The 27,226-nt window shown below is 42.4% G+C and overlaps 2 protein-coding genes across 2 annotated transcripts; one reads left to right on the top strand and one right to left on the bottom strand.

The window, feature by feature from the left end:
- Nucleotides 1-22,166, bottom strand: DNAJC8 (DnaJ heat shock protein family (Hsp40) member C8). The gene is made up of 9 exons (XM_082657444.1): nt 22,050-22,166; nt 19,630-19,731; nt 10,478-10,534; nt 7,822-7,888; nt 7,209-7,303; nt 5,575-5,646; nt 2,805-2,896; nt 1,857-1,932; nt 1-814 (listed from the first exon to the last, which is right to left on the bottom strand). Exons 1-9 carry the CDS (start codon nt 22,125-22,127, stop codon nt 692-694), a joined length of 762 nt encoding a protein of 253 aa, XP_082513570.1. The 5' UTR covers nt 22,128-22,166; the 3' UTR covers nt 1-691.
- A 930-nt stretch (nt 22,167-23,096) lies between these two features.
- On the top strand, nt 23,097-25,190 carry ATP5IF1 (ATP synthase inhibitory factor subunit 1). Its single transcript, XM_082671027.1, has 3 exons — nt 23,097-23,251; nt 23,346-23,437; nt 24,919-25,190. Exons 1-3 carry the CDS (start codon nt 23,165-23,167, stop codon nt 25,061-25,063), a joined length of 324 nt encoding a protein of 107 aa, XP_082527153.1. The 5' UTR covers nt 23,097-23,164; the 3' UTR covers nt 25,064-25,190.
- The last annotated feature ends 2,036 nt before the right edge of the window (nt 25,191-27,226 follow it).

Genomic DNA, 27,226 nt, shown 5'->3' with positions numbered 1-27,226 from the left:
ATAAAAATTTATTACACATACAGAATATTACCACTAACAAACGCAGACAGGCTGGGACACAGTGGTACTGCAGGGAGGATGGCTAGCTCTTTGGAAAGTGAACAGGTTTGGGTGGCTTGGAGCCTCATGCCACACGGACTGGCCAGTCAGACGGGAAAGCACATGCCAAACACCACGGGACGTCAGGACATCGAGTGACTGCTCTGTGTGTCCAATGCCTTCCCATCTGATCTGGGGCTTCGAAAGACGCCACACCCAGAAGCAAGCAACTGAAGGAAAGGGGCTTCCTAAGGTGGCCCAGGCTTGTCTCTGAAGTCATGGCAACACCATTTTAAGCAATATGTTTAATTGGATGATTTCCACAAACTATACACGAGGTTTCTAACCATCACAATTCAGTGAAGTACAAAACATTAAGTTACAGGCTGCGGGAAGAGAAGGCAGCACCAATGGTGGCACCTTCCAGATCCCGGTTGGTCTAGGGGTAGGGGTAGGTTTCTTTTTAAACCGAGCCCCTCATTTCAATGTACAAAAGAATTACTCTGATTGATATTAAATTGTATTGAAAACAAAATGGACTAAAAAGCAAATACTACTCTATGTTGGGGTGAAAATGGGAGGAAAGAATGAGTCCTTCAAAGCAGGAGGGGAGACAGGTGAGGGAAGGTTCTGTGGCTGTGACCCCAGGCGGTCACTCACGCTGCTCCATTTTTACTTTGGGTGGTCTCAGGAAGGTCCTGTTCTTCTTCTCTTTCTTTCCTTTTGTATTTGCTTGGAAGTTTCGCCAGCTGTCCACACGACCATCTCGACTTTCCTAAGCACAGAAGAGGTTTGAGGTGAGGAAACCAGTTAGGGAAAGGAAGGGCCTGCTCTGCCGTCCCCCTTGTAGCCCAGCTCGGCCCAGCCCAGTCCTCTGGAATAATCCAAGAGTAGAACAGAGCAAGAGCTTTTCTGCCCCTTCCATGGGCCCAGGAAAGGGTCATACCACCCCTAGAAGGCAAGATAAGCCACAGGCTGGAAAGGAGGATGAGACGAATAATACAACAAAGCCCTCGTTTGCTGGGAGCCTCTGGGCTAGACACTTACTGCACGCTCTTTCTAACCCTCACAAAAAGCTGCGGTGTGTCGTGCCACTGGTATTTCACAAACGAAGACACCAGGGCTCAGAGGTTGCATCCTTTTCTCAAAGCCATCTGGCTTGCCAGCAGTACAGCCGCTCTTTCCCCCGCCCCTTCCTTCTGCCCCTTAAAATCTGGATGGAGGCGTGAGGCCAGCACAATGCCCGGCCAGCTGTGCTGGGAGGGCCACTGGGATCCCTCCCCCTCACCGAGGGGCCTACTCATTTTCTCTCTGTGCATTCACTCAGTGGGACAGAAACAAAGCCATCATCGTTGGTTAGCCAATCCTTACCCTGAGTCCTAAATCTTACAGAAGATAAGACCAAATGGTGCTCAATTCAGGAAACTGGTTGAGCTCCTGAAGGATATAACCAGGATGTCAAAGAGGAATCACGCCTTAAGTCTCTCTGCAGGCAGGACACCGGGGTCACAAGAACCTCGGTTTCTACTAACAGACCTCTAAATAGGGTGCTACTCCACGTTTACCCCCTAAATTAGAGGTGCCAACCACTGTTCCTGAGCCCACTTGCAGCTGTGCCTATCATGCCCTTGCCAAGCTACAGAGCGCAGAGGTGGCTGAGCCAGGACTCAGTCCCCAAAGCCCCCGCTCTTCCCCACATAAGCCATTTCCCCGACCGTCCACCCCAGTCAGTCCTGGCAATGCCCAGGAATCAAGCTTCCATGCTGGGAAGTTTTCTTACTCTGGAATAAGAGTCCCTGGCCACCTTGGAAACTTACCTCAAAATTTTTCTGCCACTCCCTTTCTCGTTTGGCTTTTTCTTGAGCTTCAATCTCTTCTTCCCTTTGTCGCTTCCTAGGAGGAAAACCAGGCCATAGGATTTACATGATACCTGGAGACTGTGTTAACCATACAAGTTAGGCATTTCCCCACAAAAGCAAGCGTATAAGGTAAACCAATTCCCTAGAGTTCTCCAAAGACGGCTGTCTGGAAAGGGCTCAAAGCACTGCACAAATGTCATTCTAAAACATGCAGATGAGACTGTGGGGCAAGATACAGATACCCCTGTCACAGAGAGAGACAGACAAGGTCGTCAAAGCCCAGCCAACAATAATCGGAGGTTCCAGGCCCAGTCCCTGCCATCTCAAGAACCCAGGCCCCCTTACTTCAGTAGAGTGACCATGACAATAGCAGAGGTTCTTGTTCAAGAGGATCTCTGGACAAAACCCGACCCTAAAACAAGGCCATTTCACACAACCCCAGCTAGCAAAACCTAGTTATTGCTAAACACCAATCAGCAATACAAAATACATCAACTAAATTAACCCAAGATTTCTGATGAGCAAAGGGAAATCATACTTTCCGGCAACAAATATATTGTAAGTGATTACACTGTACAACACTACAAACTCACCAAAGCTGCAGCCACTAGTCACACAAAAGGCTCTGGCCTGAATAACTGCCTACTTCACTCCAGGAAATCAGGAAGAAAACACACAGCACTCTTGATTATAAACTCCCTAAGGACAGGCCTATTCAGTATTTCCCAAAAGTCAGAGAGAATTCCTTACCCTAGTGATTCAAAAGTTTGGCTGTTTCAGATAACTATTTTAGACAGTCTCTTAAACGATGTACTGTAACAATTCCTTCACCAGGAAAATCTCCGAAGACCATCTTGGTTAATCTAGGTATTCAGACATGGCTTAAACGAATATACTAATATATACCTTTCATGCATCTCTTTGGCTTCTCTCTCTTTCCTTTTAATTTCCAGCTCAGCAAAGAGTTTCATGGTCTGTTTGTATACTGCTTGTTTGAACTACAAAAAAATTAAGAAGAAAACAAAGTAAATATTTTACCAGCAATTTGAATCAAATATTTTTAGATGGAGCCCAGGACAAAAGCAGATTAGACCAGCAAGGAAAAAAGACTCTCCAGAGAGAACCACTTCAGGATGCTGGCTCTCTCCTGGGAGATAAATAACACATCCTCCTATGAGCTCTTTCCACTTTCACCATTCAGATGATACAGAGAAGCCTTGCTCTGGTAAAAAGCACCAATTAAGAGAAAAAAAAATTTTACCCACTTATCACAACCATTGAAATTTTGGAGGGTCCTTTCTTCCAAAGAACTTCCAAAAATAACTTTCATTCTTTCTTTTCACGCATATTTTATAATTACTCTGAGCTAGGCACCAAGAGAGGTACTGGAGATATGCAGGTGCTATCAGACTAGTCTCAGGAGTCTCCCAACTGTGGCAGAGATACTAGTTGTCCCCTATCCTCGCCCCATGACGTGTTCTACCTTCTTGTACACTCCCTTATCTTAAAGCACATGGCCACCCAGCGCAAAAGCTTGTATTTCTCAGGCTTCTCTGTAGCTAGGCGTGGCCATGTAACTTGTGTTAGCTAATGAGCTATAAGGAAAAGTGATGTAGCAACTTTCTGGAGTGTTCTTAGAGGAAGCACACTTATCCCTCCCGCCCTATTCCTCTATCCTGCTGTTTGTACATGGGTGAGGTGATGACACATCCCGGACTGTGAGAATGGAGGCAACACACTTGTTGGCAGAGCCACAGAAAGGAGGACACTGAGTCCTTGAGTGACACGCAGTCCAGCAGCCATTTTCCCAAAGACTTACTACACAGGAGAGAAAAAAGTCACTGACTTGTTCAAACCACTGTCATCTGGGGTCTCAGTTGTATGCAGCTGAGCTTATATTCTGACTCTTACGTTGGCAGAAACAGGTAACACAGCATTAGATAGAAAACAAAACTCTTATTTTTAAAACTTTTTCCCCCAAATATATTTTAAATATACAAAGAAATATAAAAAATAACCCATCATGCAGATTTCATACGATTTATATCCGAAAATCAGAGACAATGGAGCAAGAGTGACATATGAAAAAAGGGGAAGTAAAGGAATCCCCAGATTAATGTCACTTCTCTTTAATACTGTTACCTCCCAGGCACTGCTCAATGAAAGCAATGCTGACAAACTCCAGCCCCTAATGAGGACAAACATCAAAGAGATGAAGGAATCTGTAATGAATATTTCAATATTTTTAAAAGCTCCTGGATGAACAGTTTCTGGTGATTTTAATTTTTTATATTTTTCTGCTTTTTCCAAATTTTCTAGCATTAGCATGTGTTCCTTTATAAGCAGGAAAAAAAGACAACTAAAAAAAGTTAAGGTTCTTAACAACTTAGGAGGAGCAAGGAATATTTATAAGAGGGTCTTCAGAAAAGACTAAAAAGGATAATTAAAGGGAAGGGAAAGTAAGGCTGAGAAGAAAAAAAAACTACAATACTGGAATGGAGTAAACCCCAAACAAGTGGCTAGTGGAAAAGATGGCCTAACAGTTCTCAAGCAGTGTCACCAAACAAAGAGGGGACCAGCTGCTGTTAGTAAAATCACTGATGGAAGAAGCTGATAGGAAGTTTCCAGTGAGCAGTTTCCAGCAGCAGTAAGACAGCTGCTCCTCTATAAATCTTTTAAAATAAGCATGGGGATTAAGTTATTTACTGACCTAACTTGAGGCAAGATTAAGAGGACTTAAAATTTTTCAGGCCAGTGAGGCAATCAGACACAAATACATAAATAGAATCTCTCTCTTAACCAATCTCCACTGAAGAACCCACAGGATTAACAGATGCTCGGGGACTTCCCTGGTGGTGCAGTGGTTAAAATCTGCACTCCCAACGCAGGGGGCCCAGGTTCAATCCCTGGTCAGGGAACTAGATCCCACATGCATGCCACAACTAAGAGTTTGCATGCCACAACTAAGGGGGCCGCAAGCCGCAACTAAGACCTGGCGCAACCAAATAAAAATTAAAAAAAAAAAAAACAGATGCTTGCCATTTCCCTGGAAGCACATTATTACCTGCAGCACAATGGGTACCCATGGCTGTAGACAGCTGTTTACCAAGAGTCATTTGTGGTTGCTCCCAAAGCTGTCTATCCCAGTTGCAATTACTACTGTACTTATGTGATTTAAACATCACAGAAATTGATGAGTGTGGTTATAAAAATAAATGCTTGTTGGTTCTTTTAAAACTAAGTGGAATGCTTTAGAAAGAGTCAAACACAGGTCCCTAAAAATAACCGCTGTGGAATTAGGTACAGGTGAGACATCTGGAAAAGACTGAAAAAACAATCTAGGATTCTGCTCTTGCTCTGCTTCACAGGTACCTAAGTTTTCAATGTTCTTCAAAAGAAATTAAAAGCAGAAACTACGGATAATGCTCTGTGTGTTTTATAAAATAAAGTCTACTGCGAACTCCAATGAGCAGACAAACCCTCAAAGGAAAGGCCATAGCCCTATGTCCAAAAAAAGGTGGATTTTTCAAAAAGGAGAATGAATATACATTTTAATATTTTAAGTGAAAATGTTTCTAGCACGTATGCAACATTCCTTAAGCTTCCCTCTCTTTAAGCCACCAATCAGTGAACCCATTCACACGAGATGAGGTGGTTTTTCCCATATTTAACTTACCAGCTCAGGATCATCCTCCTCCACATTTGTAGGCTTTCCTTCCTTCTTTAATTGCTTTTTTCGCTCTTTCACCTAAAAAGAATTTTTTTCCATCAAAAAATGAGCGCTCATACTTTGAGAATATCCATTAAGCTGCACACATAGAATATGTGCATTTTTCTACAGGTATAACAAAAAGTTTGCATTGAGAAAAGATGAGCCACTCCCCTCCCCTCCAAAACAGCAACGCAATCAAAGAACACTAGGAACCAGGGGTCCTTTCTCTAACCTCATCTAAAATCCAACACAAGGGGACCGGCTGGGGAGTTGTCCCCAACTTATCAGATCCTAGGCCAGATCCAAAGAGCCTCTGATACATTGAACAGATTATGCATTTATCTTTCATGGCTTGTGGTTATGTGTTTATAGCAAAAAAAAAAAAAAGTACATTTGTCAAGTTTTAAAGGAGCTACAGAATTTGCAGCATCCAATATGATTGTTTTCTGGCATTTCTGCAACGGCATTCTGGATACTTTTCAGTGAAACCTCCTTAAACCAACGATCTTCACAACACATTAACTGATGTTTTCATCACTTTGGCCACCATTGAGATTCCCCCCAAAAATAAATATATCCATTCACAAAAGAATGACATTACTCCATTAAATTACCATTCAGTCCGGCAAAAAGCCAAGTGCCTTCCAAGCTCAAAAAGGCCCTACTGCCACCCTGTGGTCAGAAAGCCTGAGGGTGGCTCCTTTACAGGTAAAATACAGAGGAAGGGTAACTATCACAATAATTCAGGGACAAATTGTCAGGTTCTTTTCTGGTTTCTACCGGAATTTGGCCCTCAAATTCCAACACATGACCAGTAAGACACAGTTATGGCAGTCTGTCTCTTCTTTTTACTCATGTCCCTCATCTAAATTGGCCTCGTTACTATTATTGGTTATATAGTTGTTACAGATTCCAAAGCTCTTCAAAGAAAAGGTCACATCCATATTCACTCCCAATTGAAACTGCTCTTAAAGAACAGCCTCAAGATTCTTGCCCTAGCAAGTAAAAAAATACAACAAAGACCTTTCTTACCTCAAGGAAGCTATCTTAACATTTCCCACCACTCGGGAGATTTAGGTAATGGAAAAAAATAAAGACAGCTAAAACTGAATTTATTTCAATTGAGTCCTTCCCAACCCTATTATTAATATAGACATGTATCTCGTTCTATTTTTTTTTTTAAATATTTACTCATATCCCCTTGCCAGCCTTTCTCAAGCCCTCGTTTCAACCCTTTCACAGAGACAAGCATAAAAGTCCAGGGTCAAGCAGCACCACGGCTGCTCCACTGTTCCACTTTCAGAATGGGGTACTGCGATGAGAGAGCAAGAAAAACCCTCTTTCCACAACAAGGGACTGCTAGGGAAAGAGGTAGGAGCAGCGTCCTGGCCACTTATCCTGAGCTCTAGGAGTGAATGCCAGATTCAGGCACGCACTGTTCACCACCACAGCAAAGTGGTGGAGACCACAGGAGCAATCAGGCCCATCAGGCCAGTCAGGCATTGCTATGTTAATGTTAACATTTACCCTCCTACAAGGCAAGGCGCCCAAGGCTTACTAATACTTCCTGTAAACACAGCAGCACTATAAATACTTACGGTGTGTTCCACGTATTCTTTTCCTGCCTGAATTACATCCAGGGCCCTCTTCTTTTGTTCCTGATCCAGTAGCAACTTGTAAGCTTTGTCCACAGCTAATGCAAAACATTGAAATTAACTGTTTCTGCAAACACCCTCTCAAAGTCTGAACTATACTCAGGCAGTGTAAATGGACTTGTGCCGTCTAAAAGCATTCCCTACTTTGTTAAATCATTTACCGTTGTTAAACTACTTTAAAAACATACAACTACAGCAATGATTTTCCTTGAGAGCCTTGGAAAAAAATTAAATATATGCTCAAGGTTAAATACACCACATCTAGATTTAACTCAGTGATCAAATTCTTCCAATTATTTTTTATGTTCAAAGGAAAAAAAATGATCCTATGCAGTAACAATCTTTGTTGGCACATAAAAGTTTTAACAAACCAAAGTTAAGGTCTATTTCTAAACAGCAACATTCTGCTTTGAATGACAACCGTTCTACTGAAAACCACAGCTTCTTCATGACCAGAAGACAAAACTGTAACATTCTTTTCTTGATCCAGGACTAGGAACAGTTAGTCCCGAGCACTGACAATATGTTACTCAGAAGCAGGTAAATATACAAATACCTTCAAAAGCCTTTTGTGCTCTGTCAGCATCATCTTGATTTTTGTCAGGATGCACCAATATGGATAACTATAATAAGAGAAGATAAGCTTTGTCAATAAGAGGGACGTTTAGTAACTCTTCGCCTGCACTGTGCCTCTTTACAACCAAAAGCTCTTATTAGGGCAAAAACTGCCAGCCAGAAGCATTTTTAAAAAATTAATAAATATCATAAAATGCCCAGAAGTGTTAGTCCTTAATAAAATTCAAGTACCAATAGGTAACTGCACAGATGGAAAACATTTATTTGAGAACAAATGTAAGCCTAGCATTATGAAGATGTTGTGATAATTTGGGAGGGGGAAGGAAAGAACAAAAAGTACCAAGTTCCTTTTATGTTTCTTACATGGAGCACTAGAGAGGATTAAACAGGTCTGAGATATCACCTCTTTCCTAAAAGAACTTCTAATATCGAGCAGTGGCTCTCAGTTCTGGCTGCGTTCCAACCCTGTGCAGATTTTTAGGAATACAGAGGTCTACTTTCCAGCCTGAGACCTTCTGAATCAGTCTCTGGCATCTGTACTTTTCAAACCTCTACTAGACTGGATATCAGATGATGGTAAGGAATTGGTGTTAATTTGTTAGGTGTGACAAGTAGTTTTGCAAGAATATGTCCTTTTTTTACTTTGGTGGGATAACTGCTTAAGTACTTAGGGGTGAAGTATCATAGTGTCTGTAATTTACAGTTCTGCCAAAAATACATATATAGTTAACGAAGGGAACTGTTGCATATAGATGGTGAATATATGGGCTTTCATTGTTTTATTCTTTCTTTTTAAAATATAACAAAAATTTCTTATAACAAAAAGTTAAGCAAAAACCTCCATAGGTGATCCTTTCAGACAGCCAGGGTTAAGGACCACTGACCTACTGTCACCGACAGCCAGGGTTAAGGACCACTGACCTACCGTCACCGACAGCCAGGGTTAAGAACCACTGACCTACTGTCACCGACAGACAGAAACAGTCTGAACAGAGGGACCGTCCTCGGGGATGACATCAAGTAGGGATCTACTGCTAAATCCAGCATTACTGGAGCCAAAATCCTGGGCTCCAATTTCAACTTCAATCACCTGCTAGCTGTGAGACCTTGAGCAATTCACTTGATCTATCTCCGCCTCAGTTTCCTCCTCTCTAAGTGGGACAATACTGTATACCTGTATCTCACTGGGTTGTTGTAAGGATGAAATGAGATAATGAGTAAAGAACTTAGCATACTAACACACAATGGCAACAGCTAGCACATGAAGAGGACATACCATAGGCCAAGACCTACTCTAAGTGCTTTAGGTGTGTTGCCTCCTTCAAATCCTTATAAAAACCCCAGGGGCAGCCACCATCATTACATGCATTTTACAAATGAGGTAACAGGGCACAGGAAGGTTGAAAGTAACTTGCCAGAGCTCACACTGCTTGTAAGAGGTACAGCCAAGACAGAAACTCGAGTCATACAGCTCCAGCACCCACACTCTTAACTATTAGGCTCTATTAATGACTAAATAAGAACTCTTATTGAGTTCTTCATATAGCTACATAAATAGTCTAAAAGTTTTGACTATGAATTTGAATGACTGCTTATTGAATTGGGAAAGACTTCTAATGCATTACATTAGAAAACTTGAAATTTTAGAAGAAGGGGAAAAAGCTGAATATAAGTGCAGAGAAGAAGTCAGGAAGCAAAAAAGCTATGAAGTTATATAATGGGAAATGACTGAGTAGGCAAAGATAAAAACACCATGGCTTAACAGTAGATCAGAAGATGATCATGAGTCAGCAATGTGGAGGCAATGACTATTGAAAAAGCAAGCATAACACTGGATATTAACAATTCTGTCATGCAGGAGCTGAGAATTATATTGAGCACTGGTCAGGCCCTATTAAAATATGAAGTATATAAAAGATATAAGTTGAGGAAAGTTAAAAAAAAAGACATGAAATATACAGAAAATCCAATTTGCAAAGACATTACAGGGAGTATGATTATTCAACTCATAGAAGAAAAGGCTGGGGGGTTACTCAGCTGTCAAAACTGGAAGGGTGTTTTAAAAGGCTACTATAAAACTCTGCAGCTTGAGTTATTAAATATTAGAATGGGCAAGAATCAGAGGTTGTGGATCTCCTTTCCCAGAGAACTTTCTGAAAGCACTCTATATTAAACCAAGTATCTTGAGTATTCACATAAGTTTGCAAAAGATAAAATTATTGAGGAATAGAACTTTAAAAATAAAATCATTTAACACTGTTAAATGAACTTAAAAATAAAACACTGTTATGAATCTCCTAGAAGCCAGGGGATTTGATAAGTATGACTCCATGTAAGCTCTACTACTCTAACTTGTACTTCTCTCTCTTAATTAAGGAACTGGAGAGATTCTATTTGGATGTAAAATTCATCCTATTCACAGGTAAGCTATGGTCATTAAATTATTTAAGATTTGTATGTCACTGTAAGATTTTTTTCAGAGTTACATAGCCTTAAAAAAAAAAAAAGATTAAATTTTGGCCCAAAAGTCATAATAGAATGCCCTGATAATAACCCTCAAGTCCTAAGAGAATCATGCACTCAATACATTTTTAAAAGGTTCAAACTCCACCTATTACAGGAATATAGTATCATACCTGCCGAAACCTCTTTTTTATTTCTTCATCTGTCACTTCAGGATCTATCTGAAGAACCTGGAAGAATCAAAATCAAAACTGTAGGGCTTCCCTGGTGGCGCAGTGGTTGAGAGTCCACCTGCCGTTGCAGGGGACATGGGTTTGTGCCCGGGTCCGGGAGGATCCCACATGCCGCGGAGCGGCTGGGCCCGTGAGCCATGGCCGCTGAGCCTGCGCGTCCGGAGCCTGTGCTCCGCAACGGGAGAGGCCACAACAGTGAGAGGCCCACGTACCGCAAAACAAACAAACAACAACAAAATCAAAACTGTAAAAGAGAGTAAAAGAATTTATAGATTTAAGAGATGCCCAATAATTATACATTTTATAATCAGCATCTAGAACGGTACTCAGCATTCTATAACAGTACCTGACATACAGTTCTAAAAAATGTTCAAGAAATATAAATGAGTAAACCAATAACAGAATAATAGCTATAGTGTTTCAGAGTTCTCAAATTAATTCAGTGGTTTCTTTCACTCCATCAGAAAAATAATAAATTACCCTACACCTAGGGACATGTTTACAGACCATGAGAAAAATGTTGCCTTTCTCCTTCATTCATTAAGAAAAGCACCCACCCTCTACTTACCTTTGCAAATGTGGAGAAAGTACAGCAACTCAACATGGAAATAATTAGGCTGGCTACCTGACTTTTTTTTTTTTTTAATGAGGGAGAACTGTAGATCTTCAAATAAAGCCCCCCCACAGCTGATTTTCATCTCAATCGAGAAATGTCCACGTGGCTCGACGTTATAATTTACATGGCTCAACAGTTCTCAACCCAGAGTGGAAATCTGAGAGCCATGCCAGGGGTTCACTCCAGGAAAGTCTGATTCCAGCTCAGTAGAACTTAGTAGAATTGGGTTCGGTCAAATGACAGCAAAGTCTGTATTTTTTGAGCAACACTGTTTTAAAGATAAGTTTTATCATTCTTCTCCAACCTGGGTATCCTGGTGTTGACATTCGTCATCAAGGATTCTGATTCCCTCACCACAAAAACACACATTCATTCAAACATTTACATAGCAGCTACTACCTGCTGAACATGCTGCTATACACTGGAAATGCAAAGGTAAATAAGCAGGGGAAACATTTTTTTAAATTACCATATAATAAGAGTTTTTCAAAGAAGGCTTTATTATAAGACATACAATTAAACCAGAGGATTTCATAGTGTAGTCCATGGATTCAACATAGCACCTAACATTTATGTACTTAGTATTCAAGGTGTGAAGAAGGTGCTGAAAGGCAGAGGGTAAGAAGGTCTGTTAGAAATTCAGAAGAGCAGGCCCCACTTCAGTGTGACTGAATCAGAATCAACATTTCAACAAGATCCCCAGGTGATCTCAATCATATTACAGTTGGAGATGCACTGGTAAGAAATGATGACAGAGGTCCGAAATAAGTGCACTTGAAGTTAATAGAACTGATGATCAGTTATTAAAGGGGGCAAAGAGGAAAAAAAAAAAAAGTAAGAAATCTTGAAAAATACATACCAGGGGCTTCCCTGGTGGCACAGTGGTTAAGAATACGCCTGCCAGTGCAGGGGACATGGGTTCGAACCCTGGTCCGGGAAGATCCCACATGCCGCGGAGCAACTAAGCCCGTGCGCCACAACTGCTGAGCCTGTGCTCTAAAACCCGCAAGCCAGAACTACTGAGCTGCATGCCACAACTACTGAAGCCCATGCCCCTAGAGCCTGTGCTCCGCAACGAGAAGCCACCGCAATGAGAAACCCGCGCACTGCAACAAAGAGTAGCCCCCACTTGCCACAACTAGAGAAAGCCCGTGCGCAGCAACAAAGACCCAACGCAGCCAAAAATAAAATAAATTTATAAAAAAAAAAGAAAACTACATACCAGAGAAATTAAAACTGAAAAGTAATCTGCCAAGCTTAGTCAGATGTTTAGAGTCTTAGAAAAACTTGACCACAAACAATGTCAAGATTTATAGCAAGCTTTCAACACATTCAAACAGCCCACCTACAGCCGCAGTTATTGGTAGGCAATGAAGCTGAATCACCCCTGCATTCAATAGACTTTTGAAGGTTACTACAAGAGCATACCCATTCTCAAATGCCAGGCATACAACTGGGGTGAGGGAAAAGGAAGAACATTAAAACAAAGACTTTCAAGAGTGAGTGCGCCCCATCATACCTTCCCAAGGGAGAAAGGAACCGGGGAAAAGTCACTCAAAAGGAAAAATGCAGCCACATTACGATTTACAGACAAAGGGAGGTAACTGTACACACACAAATATTCAGAGGAGAACCCTACCTTTCCTTGGTTCTGGGGAAAAGGAATGTACTAGAGCAAACCGAAGTCCAACAAACCCAACAAGGTATTCAAAATGAATGTGAAAGGATGGAAATCATCCCACCTTCACACACAAAAAAAAGCCTCAATAAAGCTATAGCCTAGAACTAATCATGCCAAATGTAATTCATAAACCTTGACTGGTTCCCAGGTTAAAAAATAAAATAGCTATAATTGAGATTTTTTTTAGGACAATTGGAGTCATTCGAGTGTGGACTTTATGCCAGATGACGTTGCTGAACTGCAGTAATGTGGTTTTTCCTAGGTGTGGCAATGGCGTTGTGGTTATGTGGAAATGTGTTCTTGTTTTGAGGAGATGCATGCTAAAGTACTTAGGCATGAAGCATCAATGTCTGCAGCTCACTTTCAGATGATTTGGCAAAAATGAAGAGGGTATGTATAAATATACACAAACACACACACAACAAAAGTTATTTTTCCAAGGGTCATATCGTATGTGTACTGATCACTAGCAACATATATTCACTGAGTGCCTTCAAAGCTAGCTAATCCGACTCCTCTTCTATCGTTAAGAGTTGGAGGTGCCATGTGTGGCCATGAAACACAGTGAAGACAATGGGCCTATACCTGCAGCCCAAACCCCTTTGAAGCCAGTTTTATACATTCAGTACAAACTTATGGAGCACCTGGGATTGCTAGATCCTGCGCTCACTACTGTCCTCATAGAATTTAAGGTCCACAAGGGAAAGGACAGACAAGTCACAAATAATTCTTACCAAAATGATAAATACCATATAACCAATATGGCTCTAAGGAAGCTCACAGGTCTGTTCAGATTCTTGGAAGATTTTTCTGAACTCTCACTGTGTCTCAGGCTTTGGGGATACTGCAAAGAAAAATCCACGGTCTTGGACCTCAGAGAGTTAATAAGTCATCACACAGAAACAAAAACGCTTGACTGTGGCATTTATATAAGTTCCTGAACTCAAATAAACCGCCAGAGTCTCCTTTAGGATCTTCTGCTTGAAAGAGGAATCCAGTCTTGGGTCACATCTGAACTCTCTGACCTGTTAATAATGTGCAAGTTCCAGAATCCTGTGAGATAAACACCTTTCTTTCCAACGTGCTAAACAAGATAAACAGAAAACGAAGTCTGTGGTGCTGCCTTCTGGGGCTTTAAAGTTAAATAGAAGGACTTCCCTGGTGGTCCAGTGGTAAAGGATCCACCTTACAATGCAGGGGACACAGGTTCGATCCCAGGTCAGGGAAATAAGATCCCACATGCTGCAGGGCAACTAAGCCCACGCGCCACAACTACTGAGCTCGCGCACCTCAACTAGAGCCCGTGTGCCGCAAACTACAGAGCCCACGTGCCCTGGAGCCTGCGCGCCACAACTAGAGAGAGAAAACCTGCACTCCACAACTAGAGAGAAGCCTTCGCGCCGCATCCCACCTGCCGCAAAAATAAATAAAATAAATAAATAAATAAAATCTTTATAAAAAATAAAGTTAAACAGAAAAAAGCAATACGAAAAAGGCAGGGCTGAGCAGGCGCACAGGTTCATCTAAGCTTATGGAAGGAAGTAGGGGAGGGCCCTTAACCTAAGAACAATTGTAGAATGCATAAGAAAGATGTTTAGAAAATGGCTGAAGGTTAGAAATGCATCCAAATAGTGCAGTGATGGCAGGAAGCGGGGGAAAATGCCCCCTGGATTAGGATTCCTGTAGTAAGACCCATCAGAGTCCCTTTTCTATCTGCTGCTCAGGAAGATGGTATATAGGACAACTACTCGCATTTCAATTTATAGCCAAGAGGACAGCTATTACTGCATCACTTCTCCTTAGTAGGAAAAAACCAGTCTGCTTACCTCTGGAGAAAAGCCTGATTCATTTAGATGTCTCAGTAGTTGTTGCATGAAAAAACAGAAGTTACTTATTTCCTAAATTGCTAGGAACACCTAATCCTGACTTAGGGTCAAAAACCAACTTTGTAAGAAGACAACTGGCGGGGGCTTGGGGCTAAATTAGGAGTTTGGGATTAACAGATACACACTACCATATATAAAACAGATAAACAACAAGTACCTACTATATGGCACAAGGAACTATATTCAATATCTTGTAATAACCTATAATGGAAAAGAATCTGAAAAAGAATACACACACACACACGTATATATAGTATAACTGAATCACTTTGCTGTACACCTGAAACTAGCACAACATTGCATACCAACTATACTTCAATTAAAAAAAAGACAATGACACCCATCCTATAAAGTGGCCAGCAGATCTGTATGAAAGAGAAAAGACAAAAGTTCTAACGGACAGTCATGGATGGAGTCCTGCTCACTCAAACACAATGTGGCACCTCCCCAAGTTTGTCAACCTTACCATATTCTTTACACATTCAAACACACTTCCGGGAAATTCCCTGGTGGTCCAGTGGTTAGAACTCCGAGCTCTCACTGCCAACCACCCAGGTTCAATGCCTGGTCAGGGAACTAAGACCCCACATGCCATGAGGTGAAAAAAATAAATAAAATTTAAAAACAAACACACTTCCTATAATCAGGACAGGAGCTATGGGACAGTAAGTTCCAGACCACATTAACTGGTAGGACAGTAAAATCCTAGCATTCATACTGGTCCCAACAATCTGTTACTCCTCATCAACAGATCTCCACAGGAAACACTAATTATCTTAAATAAACGGGTAAGTTATATGATCATGTGTCCCCTTTTCACAGTACATACTATCTCAATTTAAAAATATGACTAGGGACTTCCCTGGTGGTGCAGTGGATAAGACTCCATGCTCCCAATGCAGGGGGCCAGGGTTCGATCCCTGGTCTGGGAACTAGATCCCATATGCATGCTGTAACTAAGAGTTTGCATGCCACAACTAAGGAGCCCGCGTGCCTCAACTACAGACCCAGTGCAACCAAATAAATAAAAATTAAAAAAAATATATATATATGACTAAACAGAAAGGACATACCATCAAATTCTTTATCACCTTTCAAACATATTATGTCCCCCTACGCCCTCCCCAAAATCATATCTAAATACTCTTTAAGCTTTTCGTCTTCCTCTTCCCTTTCAAATATGTTAAGTGGGGCCAGGCGAAGTAGACATCTACTTTGGGTGAGGAGTCAAGATGGCCCAGAGCAGAGTGTCAGAGACCATCTGGGACAAAGAAGACAGTAACCACACAAGGAGTGTCGGCTAGTCATGTGGTGCTGGAGCCCCAACAGGGTAAGAAGAGCATCCACAGAGGGGTAACTTGACATAAGAGTGCCAAAGTGGGTTGAGGAGGGCACCTCCATGGACAGGTGGCCTGCCATAGGGTGTTAGAACCTAAGCAGAGTGAGACTGTCAATATGGGAGGGCACACGGTGCAGGAGCCCAAGCAAGGACATCTCCACAAAGCCCAAGCCTAGCATGGGGTGTGGAAGCCTGTGCCTGGTGAGGTGGGTGCCCATGTAGGAGAGCGTCCAATATAACAGGGCAGCCCAACTTGAGGGGTAGGAGCCCAAGTACAACTGGCACAGACAGTTGAACATGAGCAGAGTGAAGAGGACCTCCATGCAGGGGGGGACCTGGAGTGTGGAGTCAGAACCCAATAAAGATGAGGAGGGTGTTCCCAGAGGAAGGTAGCCTGACACAGGGTGTCAAAACCAGAGCAGGGTAGGAAGGAAGCATGCCTGCTTGGTGGGGAGGATGCTGGAGCCCAAGAGGGACGAAGAGAGCTCTTGGGGGTGGAGGGCAGGCACAGGGAGGCAGAGCCAGGTGAGAAACATACCCACACCAAAGGGTGACCTGGCATTGGAGTTTAGAGTTCAGGTGTGGGGAGAAAGGTTTTTGCACAGTGAGGCAACCTGGTGTTGGTGTCAGAGTGAAGCAGGGTGAGGAGGTCATTCACATGAGGGAAGGAATGGCAATGGGAGATCGAGATCAGAGTCATACAGGAGGATCAATTAAGTAAATATATATATTAAAGACAGTGGGAGCCAGATTTCTCAGAGAAGGGAACTATGAACATGGAAAGGAAAAAAACCCTAGAATAAACCCTGTGATGTTGGATTGAACTTCTATGTAATACGTGTATGTGTATGTACACACACACACACTCCTTAGCTCTGTCTACCAATAGAGTCTGGGAGTAGTGACATCCCAATGGCAATGGGTATACCTAGCATCCAAATTTTGATTTCTAAATATCATTCTTCATTAAAAGGAATCAGAACTCCTCAAAGAAATGGTTAATTCCAGGCTGGGTCAGGAAAAGTACAAGAGTGCCTAGTAATCAAAGAATGATGAAGACATATCAAAAAGACAGGAAAGGCTTAAAAGTAACCTACTGGTCAAATTTGGGACATTTGAGCATCGAAATAAGTAATATCAAATTATAACCCACTGAATAAAATAGGAAAACCCAAGTCTATACTGACAAATGAATAAACTGAAACTTTGATAAGGACAGTATATTCACACATTCTCAAAGTACCTCCTCATAAAATACTTATCAATTACAAAGGGGAAAAAAGTTAACTTCATGAAGAAACCTAGTAGGCACCTCTTTAAGTGATCAAGTAATATCATTAATAACAGGATAAATCAAAATCATGTACCACTTTACAGGTTACAAAGAGAAAAATGCAGTACCACTTCTATGCTATTCCTGTCAACATTGCATAAACTGAATCTAATGTGAAGAAACATCAAACAAACTCAAGTTGAGAAAGATGCTACAAAATAACTGGCCTGTAATCTTCAGAAATGCCAAGGTCATGAAAGTCAAGGAAAGACTGAGGAACTGTTCCAGATTGAGGGAGACTAATGAGACATGACAACTAAATGTAACAGAGATTCCACACTGGATCCTTTTGCTATAAAGGACATCATTGAAACAATTAGCTAGTTTGAATGGGGTCTGAGGATCACATAGTAAAATAAAAGCATCAACATTTATTTCCTAAAAAAAAACCTTTATTTCCTGGTTTTGATTGTGATATTGTGGTTCAGTAGGAGAATGTTGTTCGTTGGAAGATACACTAAAGTATTTCAGGGAGATGGGGTGTCATATTGACAACTTACTTGCAACCTTTCTGCAAATCTGAGATCGTTTTAAAATGAAAAATATTCTTCAAAAAAACAGAAACAATTGGTGAATCTTTTTTTTTTTTTGTGGTACGCGGGCCTCTCACTGTTGTGGCCTCTCCCGTTGCGGAGCACAGGCTCTGGACGCGCAGGCTCAGCGGCCATGGCTCACAGGCCCAGCCACTCTGTGGCATGTGAGATCTTCCCGGTCCGGGGCACGAACCCGTGTCCCCTGCATCGGCAGGTGGACTCTCAACCACTGCGCCACCAGGGAAGCTCCCAATTGGTGAATCTTGAAAATAGTATACTAAGTGAAATAAGCCAGACATAAACAAACATTATATTAGGCACCTGGAATAGGCATTCATAGACAAAAAGCAGAATAGAGCTTACCAGGGGTTGGGGGTAGGAGGACTGGAGAGTTATTATTTTATGGGTTTGAAGTTTCAGTTTGGAATGATGAAAAACTTCTAGAAATGGACAGGGATGATGATTGCACAACACTGTGAATGTACTTAATGCCACTTAACTGTATGCCTAGAAATGGTTCAAATGGTTAATTTTACATTATGCATACTTTACCACAATAAAATGAAGTGGAGAAAAGGGTTTTTTTAATAAGTGCTCAATAAGTGTTTTTTATAAGATGTAACAACATTCGTTTCAAAGTTGTTTATAATTGTGACAATTAGAAAGTAGTTTAATTATTGTACAATAAAGGAATTGTTGAAATAATAATTGAGACTTTAAAAAGTGTATAAAAATAGTTTAAGTAACAATACAGCATTTAAAATAGCATGGGAATAGATAACTAATAAGAACCTGCTGTATAAAAATAAATAAATAAAATAAAATTCAAAAAAATAAATAAATAAAATAAAATAGCATGGGGCTTCCTGGGTGGTGCAGTGGTTTAGAATCCACCTGCCAATTCAGGGAACAGGAGTTCGAGCCCTGGTCTGGGAAGATCCCACATGCCTCGGAGCAACTAAGCCTGTGTGCCACAACTACTGAGCCTGCACTCTAGAGCCGGTGAGCCACAACTACTAAAGCCTGCACATCTAGAGCCCGTGCACCACAACAAGAGAAGCTCCCCCCCCCAAAAAAAAGAGTAGCCCCAACTCACTGCAACTAGAGAAAGCCCACGCGCAGCAATGAAGACCCAACACAGTCAAAAATTTAAATAAATAAATAATTTATATTTTTAAAAAATAAAATAAAATAAAACAGCATGAACTGCATGACCCTCTTTGTTTCTAAATAAAACTAAAAACAGTTGGAGCATAAACAGGTGTTTTCTTAGGTACGATTATACATGATTTTTATTCTTGCTTTTTCTGTATTTCTAATTTTTATTAGAAATATGATTTACTTTTATAATCAGGAAATATTTAAAGTTATAAAACTAAGGAAGCTAAAAATTGTATTTGCTTGTCTATAATCTTGTGAACATTTTTGGGTTGTTAGGTTTTTTTTATTGTGGTGAAACAGAAAAGTTTTAACTAACAAATTAAATCAAAGACCCTAAATTTACCAAGGCTAGCTATTCCTTCACATTTGAAAATAAATCCATATATATTTGGGTTACTAAAAGATGAGAGCAAGCTCTGCTCACAATAAACCACCCAAGTTCAACTCCAACTATGCATAGTACAAATTAGGTGTGTATTTCGAGGTAAGCCTGCCTGCAGTAAAGCTCCCTATCAAGGGCCACAGCAACATCAGATACCTCACCTCAAATGGGTTCAAATTGAAGTAGGAGGAACCAGGACGAGTCAATCTTTCAATCTGATTTTTGGACGTTAGAACTGAATCTCTCTTCTCTATTTGTTTCACCTAAAATAAAGGGGATAAAAACCTCATTAGTAAAGCTCAGTAATGAGCTCTGAATTGTCATCTTAACAAGTTACTCACAGACATGTTCAGTAAACATTTATTTGCGTGTCTACACGTTCAAGGTATTTTGCTAAACACTTTGAGAAATAATTACAACAGCTACCATTTACTGAATTTTAATATAATGTAAAAACTTTACAGGTGTTTATTCCTCTCAACAATCCTATATGGTAAGTACCACTATTATCCCCATTTCGCAGATAAGAAAACTGAGAGTTAGGTCAACTGACTTGTAACCAGCCAACCTGTAAACCAGATTTTTTCCCAATCACTCAATTTATAAACCAGAATTTTAAGCCCAACAGTTTGATGCCAGAGCAAGGCAGCAAGAAGATTCAAAAATAAATAAGTCACAGCCACTGCCTTCAAAGAGCTTCCCCTCTAATGATGAACGATGTACTTGTCAATGTTCACATTAATTTACAACTTTTTAAGAAAGGAAAAATACAATTACACTGAAATATACACCCAAAGCAGCACTAAAAAAGTGTGTGGGAGGGAGCAAATAACTCCGCCTTTCTAACTCTAATAGCTAGAAAAATCCCTGATCTGAACACAATGCTAAAGAGAACAAGCACCAGGTAGTCCCAGGAAAACATCCTTGGTGCCACTGTCAGAACTGAAATTTTAGTTGGAATGAATCTCTGGCATGTTATATATACCATCTTTATTTCTATGGCCAAAATGGATTTGGAAAGGATCTCAGTAACATAATAAGCTAATCCATTTCAGCATATTCCCTCTTCACTCTTTTGTAAAATAGCACGCCCCTCCCCCCACTCTCTTTTTCCCACTCATTTTTCCTCATAGCACTTACCACTACCTGACAGTATATTGTACATCTATTCATTATTTATCCTTCTCAATAGAATGAAAGCTCTATGAAGACAGGACTTTTCTCTCTGTTGTTCACTACCATTTCTCCAGGACGTAAACAATACACTAGACCATATCAGGTGCTCAATAAATATTAGTTAATGATGATTAAAGGGTCCTCCTTTAGACACTTTCTCTCATTAAATTAAACAAAACAGGATTGCTTTTTTTTTTAACTAAGAAAGAGTAATTAAAACAAGTTCCACTATAACTGCTGAGTACTCATGAGAAGCCAGTAAACTGGTACTAGTGCATTAACACTTTCAAGTGAATCAGACATTCTGAAAGCAGACTGTAAATGGACATATTAATTTGTTTTTAAACTTAATATTTTGGAGAAACCACTATGTAACAAGCCCTGTTACAACTACCAGAGATAAAAGATGAAATGTGACATGGTGCTTTACTCTCAGTAACTCACAGCCAGGTGGGGAGCAACTCCATTCCTCAAATCCATGCCAACCTAAAGAGGTCCACTTTCAGCCTTATTTTAACTCTTACAAAGATGCTTCTGCTTTATATTTCATGAAACTTTCTTATACATTAAACCCTTTAACCCTCATTAAAACTCTTGTTTTAATATTAACTTTCGTTCTACAAATGTGGAAATTGAGGATTGCAAAATCAATGGCTTGAAAGAATTCTGTCACAGTCACGTTAACTGCCTTGCACGAATCCAATCCGAGGTCCTCTGACTCCAAAAGCCATTCTTTTCTTCATTTATTCATGCATTCGTTTACTCAACAAATATTTATTAAGCAACTACTACGTTCTACGCGCTGGAGATGTGATAGTAAACGAGGCTCACACCAAACTCACTCCCTCCCAACATGACACCGAGCTGTCATCTGCTCTAAGACCCAGCACAAATTATTTCACCTCCCTAAACCTCAGGTTTGTCATCTGTAAAAGGGAGATAACGCCTACACGGCAAAATGCACAGTGCCTAGCGTTCGCTAATGGCAGAAATAACTACCAGGAAAACTCACTACAGATAACTAAGAGTAGAGAGTGCTTCCGTTGAGAATAAAAACGGGGGCCAACCCGGTTAAGTCGCCCCCAGGAAGGCCCAGCCTCCCAGCCGCTGCCAGCCCCCGACTACGCGGACCTGGGGAACTCTGCGCGCGCCCAAGCACTTGGTTGGCCAAGATCGCCGCCTCCCCGCAGACGCCGGACCCCCGCCCCTTTCTGTCGTCCAGGGGATCTCCGCGCCGCAATATTAAGAAGAAATGCACACACACTCCCGAAGCCCCCACCGCCCCAAAGGCCAGAGAGGAGGAGCTGCCCAACGATCCACGCCAGAAGGACCACTGCCTTCGCCGGCTGGGAGCATAGCTCCAGCGGGGTCGCCCCGTTGCCGCCATCCCTCACTCTGTGTTCACCTCACTGTAGAAGGTCATAAATGCCTCCTCCGTGCTACCGCCGCCACCCGAAGCCCCGCTCTCTCCTGGAGCCGCCATTTCCCCGGCCCAGCCACCATGTGACTCTTCTGCGCAAGCGCTACTTCACGTCTTCTTACAGGTCCGCCTCTCCCCCTTGTGACTCTTAAAGGGCTCGAAGCCCAGCCAGACACCTCCAATCTAAGTAAACTCTTCTTTAAACCGAGGTTAAATACACGTGACATACAATTAACCATTTTAAAATGAACAATTCAGTGGCCTTTAGTACATTCACAGTGTTGTGCAACCATCACCTCTATCTAGTTACAGAACAGTTGCATGGCCCCAAAAGGATACCCGGCACCTGATCAACATTTCGTACGCATATTTCCCAACCCCTGGCAACAACCAATCTGTGTATTGTCCTTATGGACTTACTTACTCTGGACATTTCATATAAATGCAGTCATACAACATGTGACCTTTTGTGTCTGGCTTCATTCGCTTAACATAATGTTTTCCAGGTTCATTCAAGGCATAGCATACATCATTATTTCATTATTTTTTATGGCTTAATAGTATTCCATCACATGTGTATAACAGTTTGTTTGTTCATTCGTCAGCTGATGGACATTTGGGTTGTTTCCATCTTTTGGCTACTGTGAATTGGTGCTGCTATGAACATGTGTTGAGTACCAGTTTTCTATTTGAGGGGTACAATTTCCTAGAAAGGAATTTGGTAATTCTATATTTAACCTTTTGAGCAACTGCCAAGCTGTTTTCCACAGCGGCTGAACAATTTTACATTCCTACCAGCGATGTAGGAGGTTTACAATTTCTTGACTTCTGCCCCTCTGTTCTAGCTTTTCTATCTCCTCCATTATTTTTCTCCAGTCCTTTGACCCTGGAGCCCTTGCTAGGGGTTGGCTAAGAATAGGCCCGCCTCTAGGCCAGGATTCGCTGCAAACTACAGGAACCCCGCCTCTCCCTCTCGTGATTCGCTACTCCCAGGTTCATCCCGCCTCTCTAGCGAAACGATTGGCGGCCTGGCCTGCAGCGCCCTTAGCTCCTGCGAAGCTTGCACCTCCGGTCACTGGAGGGGTGCTGCACTGACAGCAATGGCAGCCACGGCATTGGCGGCGCGGACGCGGTTCGGCGTGTGGAGCGTCTGGGCCATGCAGGGCCGGGGCTTCGGCTCGGAATCGGTACGCCGCCGGCGGTGCCTGTTGCCCCAGCCCTGAGCGCAGATCCCCTCTCTGCCGCCCTCACCTTTACCAATACCCCCGTCGCTTTCCGCAGGCAGACAATCTCGGCTCCAGTGCGGGCGCGGTCCGGGACGCCGGTGGAGCCTTCGGAAAAAAAGAGCAGGCCGAAGAGGAGCGATACTTCCGGTGAGGCCCACGGGACCCCGAATCCAGCCCTATATCTCTCACGGCCTTCCAGTCCTTCAACTGTCAGTCGCCCCACCCATCCCTCCCTGGCGTCCTGGGGCGCCCCATCCCCCAGCAGAACTCCCGGCCCCTGAACCCGTTACACCCAACACTTGAGGACCCGACTGTCGCCACCTGTAGGGCCCTTCCCGTGCGCTGCCGAATCCCAAGGCCTCCACGCCCAAGCCGTTTCCACCTGCGGGTCTTCAGAACTCGCCAACCACCGCTCATCTGTTCCTGAATCTTTTACCATCCCCACCCGTGGAGTTTACCCCGCATCATGCCAAACGCCCCCCAAATTCCTCCCAGAGTGTCTAGATCCGACGGTTCCAATACATGCAGACCCCCTGAGCCTGACTCCCTCGGCCCTCACCCACCCATCACCCCAGGCCTCAGCTTTGCTAGCCCGGCGTGGATGGATTCCCTGACTCCTCAGACCCTCTCAGCCATTTCTAGACACCCTCCCCCCCCCCCCCCGCCCACCTCTCCAACTGGCCTGAGCGAGTGGGTCGTAGAGCATGTAGCAGCTGCTCATGGCTGGAACCCCGTCCCCCACTCCTCAGAGACTTGGCCTGCTCCACCCAGCCCAGCTTTTAGGAGTATGGTGTGGACTGGGCCTACCTATCCTGTTTACCAACCTCGAGTTATCTTACAGTGACTTCTGTCCACAGTGAGGAGCAGCGTGGAACTAATCTAGCTTCTGCTTCTCCTTGACCTATCTTTTCTCTTCCACCCTCTCTTGCTCACTCTTAAGAATTACCACCATAGCACCTGCCATACCAGAGAGACAAGGTGCAGCCCTTAGAGATCATCTAATTGGCCTCCTGCATTGTACAGTTATGGAAAACAGAGGCCCATATGTGGCCGAACCAACATTTGAATCATCCCTTCTTGAGACCTAAACTTGGACTGCCAAGTACTGCGAGAGACCGCTTCTTTCCCCCTGCCCCCGCCTTCATTTTGGCCTTTACAGTGGGTCTTGCAGTTCTCAGGTAAAGAAAGCCCTAGATTAACTGGGATAGGACACATATATTTGTCCTTTAACTATGCCCCTTCGTATATCCCACCCCCACCTTTTGCTCTTTTTCCTCCCAAAAGGGATTCTGTTCTCTGGGTTGTTCCTCTAATAAGTCCCCCAGTTAGGGACTTAAGTCATACCTCTCTGGAGTTTTCTACTGAATCTGAAAGGAATCCATCATTAGCGGTGGAATTTCAGGCACTAGCACCAGGAAGATGGAATCATTTTGGTCATCTCCTAAAAATGATACACCTTAAGGTGGAGTATTCTTAATATGGGGCTTGAGAGGGTAGACAAGGATGACCAGCCAGACTCCCATGGGATTGGGACTCCTGTTCTTTGCCTTAGGTACTTCAGATTATGCTTAGAGGTCTCTTTGGGGTGAAGGATTGGGATTAAACCAAGAGCCACTATGTCCTTGTAGAGCTCGTGCTAAAGAACAGCTGGCAGCCTTGAAGAAACACCATGAAAATGAGATCTCTCATCACATGAAGGAGATTGAGCACCTGCAGAAAGAAATTGAGCGGCACAAGCAGTCAATCAAGAAACTAAAACGTGATGATGATTAAGTGCACACAGTTCCCTATAGCATGGCTACCTGTTATTGCCCACTTCTCTTAAACCAGACATAGTTCTGGTTTAATTAATATCTATCTGTGTGCTTCCAACAAATTATAATAAATTGTCATCAATGAACTGTGTCTAATGCCTTCTATCTGAAGAGGGGTAGGGGGATACACTACTGAACCACTAAAATGAATCAGACAGGGTACCAGCAGTAGGGAACTTGGAGACAAAGCACAGTGTGATAAGTGCTGTGCAACATGGGGGGACCAATGTGACATGGAGAATGGAAAGGCCCCTTTCCCTGTCGGACACTAGTCAAGAGGTGTTCAGAGAAAGCTTCTTAAGGAATAAACCTCAATCCAAAGCGTAAGGTCAAGAGCAGCCTGGAAAACAGGAGTGATTGCTTAAAAAGGTGTAATTCAAGGCACCATCAATAATCACACCATTTTGCATTTATAAAATGGAGTAAACAGCTCTTCATATGAACTAGTTATCCTTGTTCTAATTATCCTTGCGCAGGTTGAGAAGGCTGGAATTAGAAATCATGTGTTGCCTTGGCATCCAGGTGTTTTGACTCCTAATCAAATCTGTTAACAGCACAGAATCAGAATTATTTCTTAGGCTATATTTTGCTTTGCCGAGTATGCTCTTGATTCAAATTAGACTTTAAGGCCTTGTTTAGCTAAATTATTATACAAACTACTTGTGTAATTCGTCCAGACAAAAAACAAAACAAAACTTCAAGTGACCTATGGGCCATTGGCAAGACATTTTCAATTCTCCAGTTCAGTAGATCATTTGCCCCAGAATTGTGACGAGTCTTTTGTTGTAAGACCCTATTACACAAAAGCCTTTAGGGCCACTGAGTGATAACAGCTTGGATAAGTCATTGACCCTGCCCTTGCAGACCAGAAACAATGGCTGTTTCCAAAACTTGTCCATGATGCTACTGATGAAAAGCTTATTTATGGTACTCTTGAGGTATGAGTGCTGAGATTCTAGTGGCCAGCAACAAAATGACCTCAAAGATGAAGTGCAAGAAATGATTATATTAAGTCATATACCTTTTTTAAAATTTTAGAACACTACAAAATTTGAAAAGTTTAAAAATTGGTTGAGGAACAAGTAATATCTTCCATTTCGCATTTTTGTGACCAAAGAAAGGCATACAAAATCTCCTAAGTTTGGCGATTCCCTGGCAGTCTAGTGGTTAGTACTCCCTGCTTTCACTGCCATGGGCCCAGGTTCGATCCCTGATGGGGGAACTAAGATCCCGCAAGCGACGTGGCCAAAAACAAAACAAAACAACCTCTTAAGTTTGAAGATGACAGTGTTTTCATGACTTACAATCAATAATTTCCTTATTGGGAATGATGTTCCTGAGTTGATTCCTCAATAGCAGTGTACCATCTGCTCTTGTCCTATATTTTAAATAAAAATCAGTCTAATGATGATTGAAGCAAAAAGTTGGAACTTTAACGTGAAAATGAGGAATCGTGAGTTTGAATTCTTAAAAAGGTTAAATGAATTTTTGGAGCAGCCTAATTTAAGACTACCTGAGCTTTATGGGACTTCCTGGTGGTCCAGTGGGTAAGACTCTGCACTCGCAGTGCAGGAGCCTGGGTTCAATCCTTGTTCGGGGAACACATCCCATATGCATCCCGCAACTAAGAGTCCGCATGCCACAGCGAACATCCCGCATGCTGCAACTAAGACCCGGCAAAAACCTAAATAATTTTTTTTTTTTAAACTGGGACTTCCTGGTGGCACAGTGGTTAAGAATCTGCCTGCCAATGCAGGGGACATGGGTTCAATCCCTGGTCCGGGAAGAGCCCACATGCCGCGGAGCAACTAAGCCCATGCACCACAACTACTGAGCCCGTGAGCAACAACTACGCTCATTAAATCTCATGATATTTCTGGTAAATAGGTTCATACCATTAGCTTAATTTTATAACCAAAGTAACAGAAGCAGGGAATAGTGAATAACTTTCTCAAGGTCACACAACCAGGTTTGTGCTGAGCAAGAACTTTACTTCAGAACTCCTGCTCCCACAGTCTTGAGTTGCAGTTCCAGTGTAGCGGTTCAGCTTCCTGTTAACTACCTCCTCACTGTGGGACAGGTTGGGGGTGGTGGGACTTGCCTGGACAATTGGGGACGACCC

This window comes from Grampus griseus, assembly GCF_964374135.1.
Source record: "Grampus griseus genome assembly, chromosome: 1".
NCBI lineage: Eukaryota > Metazoa > Chordata > Mammalia > Artiodactyla > Delphinidae > Grampus > Grampus griseus.
Note: the sequence above shows the minus strand (reverse complement) of the source record. Positions and strands in the feature narration are given on the sequence as shown.

Excerpts from the sequence above, each read along its gene's own strand:
- DNAJC8 (XM_082657444.1), bottom strand. The coding sequence starts at position 22,127 with ATGGCGGCTCCAGGAGAGAGCGGGGCTTCGGGTGGCGGCGGTAGCACG. Across the intron at positions 10,535-19,629 it reads TCAATTTGAACCCATTTGAG|GTTCTTCAGATAGATCCTGA; the intron begins GTGAGGTATCTG and ends TGATTCTTCCAG. Across the intron at positions 5,647-7,208 it reads AAGAATACGTGGAACACACC|GTGAAAGAGCGAAAAAAGCA; the intron begins GTAAGTATTTAT and ends AATTCTTTTTAG.
- ATP5IF1 (XM_082671027.1), top strand. The coding sequence starts at position 23,165 with ATGGCAGCCACGGCATTGGCGGCGCGGACGCGGTTCGGCGTGTGGAGC. Across the intron at positions 23,252-23,345 it reads GGGGCTTCGGCTCGGAATCG|GCAGACAATCTCGGCTCCAG; the intron begins GTACGCCGCCGG and ends CGCTTTCCGCAG. Across the intron at positions 23,438-24,918 it reads GAAGAGGAGCGATACTTCCG|AGCTCGTGCTAAAGAACAGC; the intron begins GTGAGGCCCACG and ends ATGTCCTTGTAG.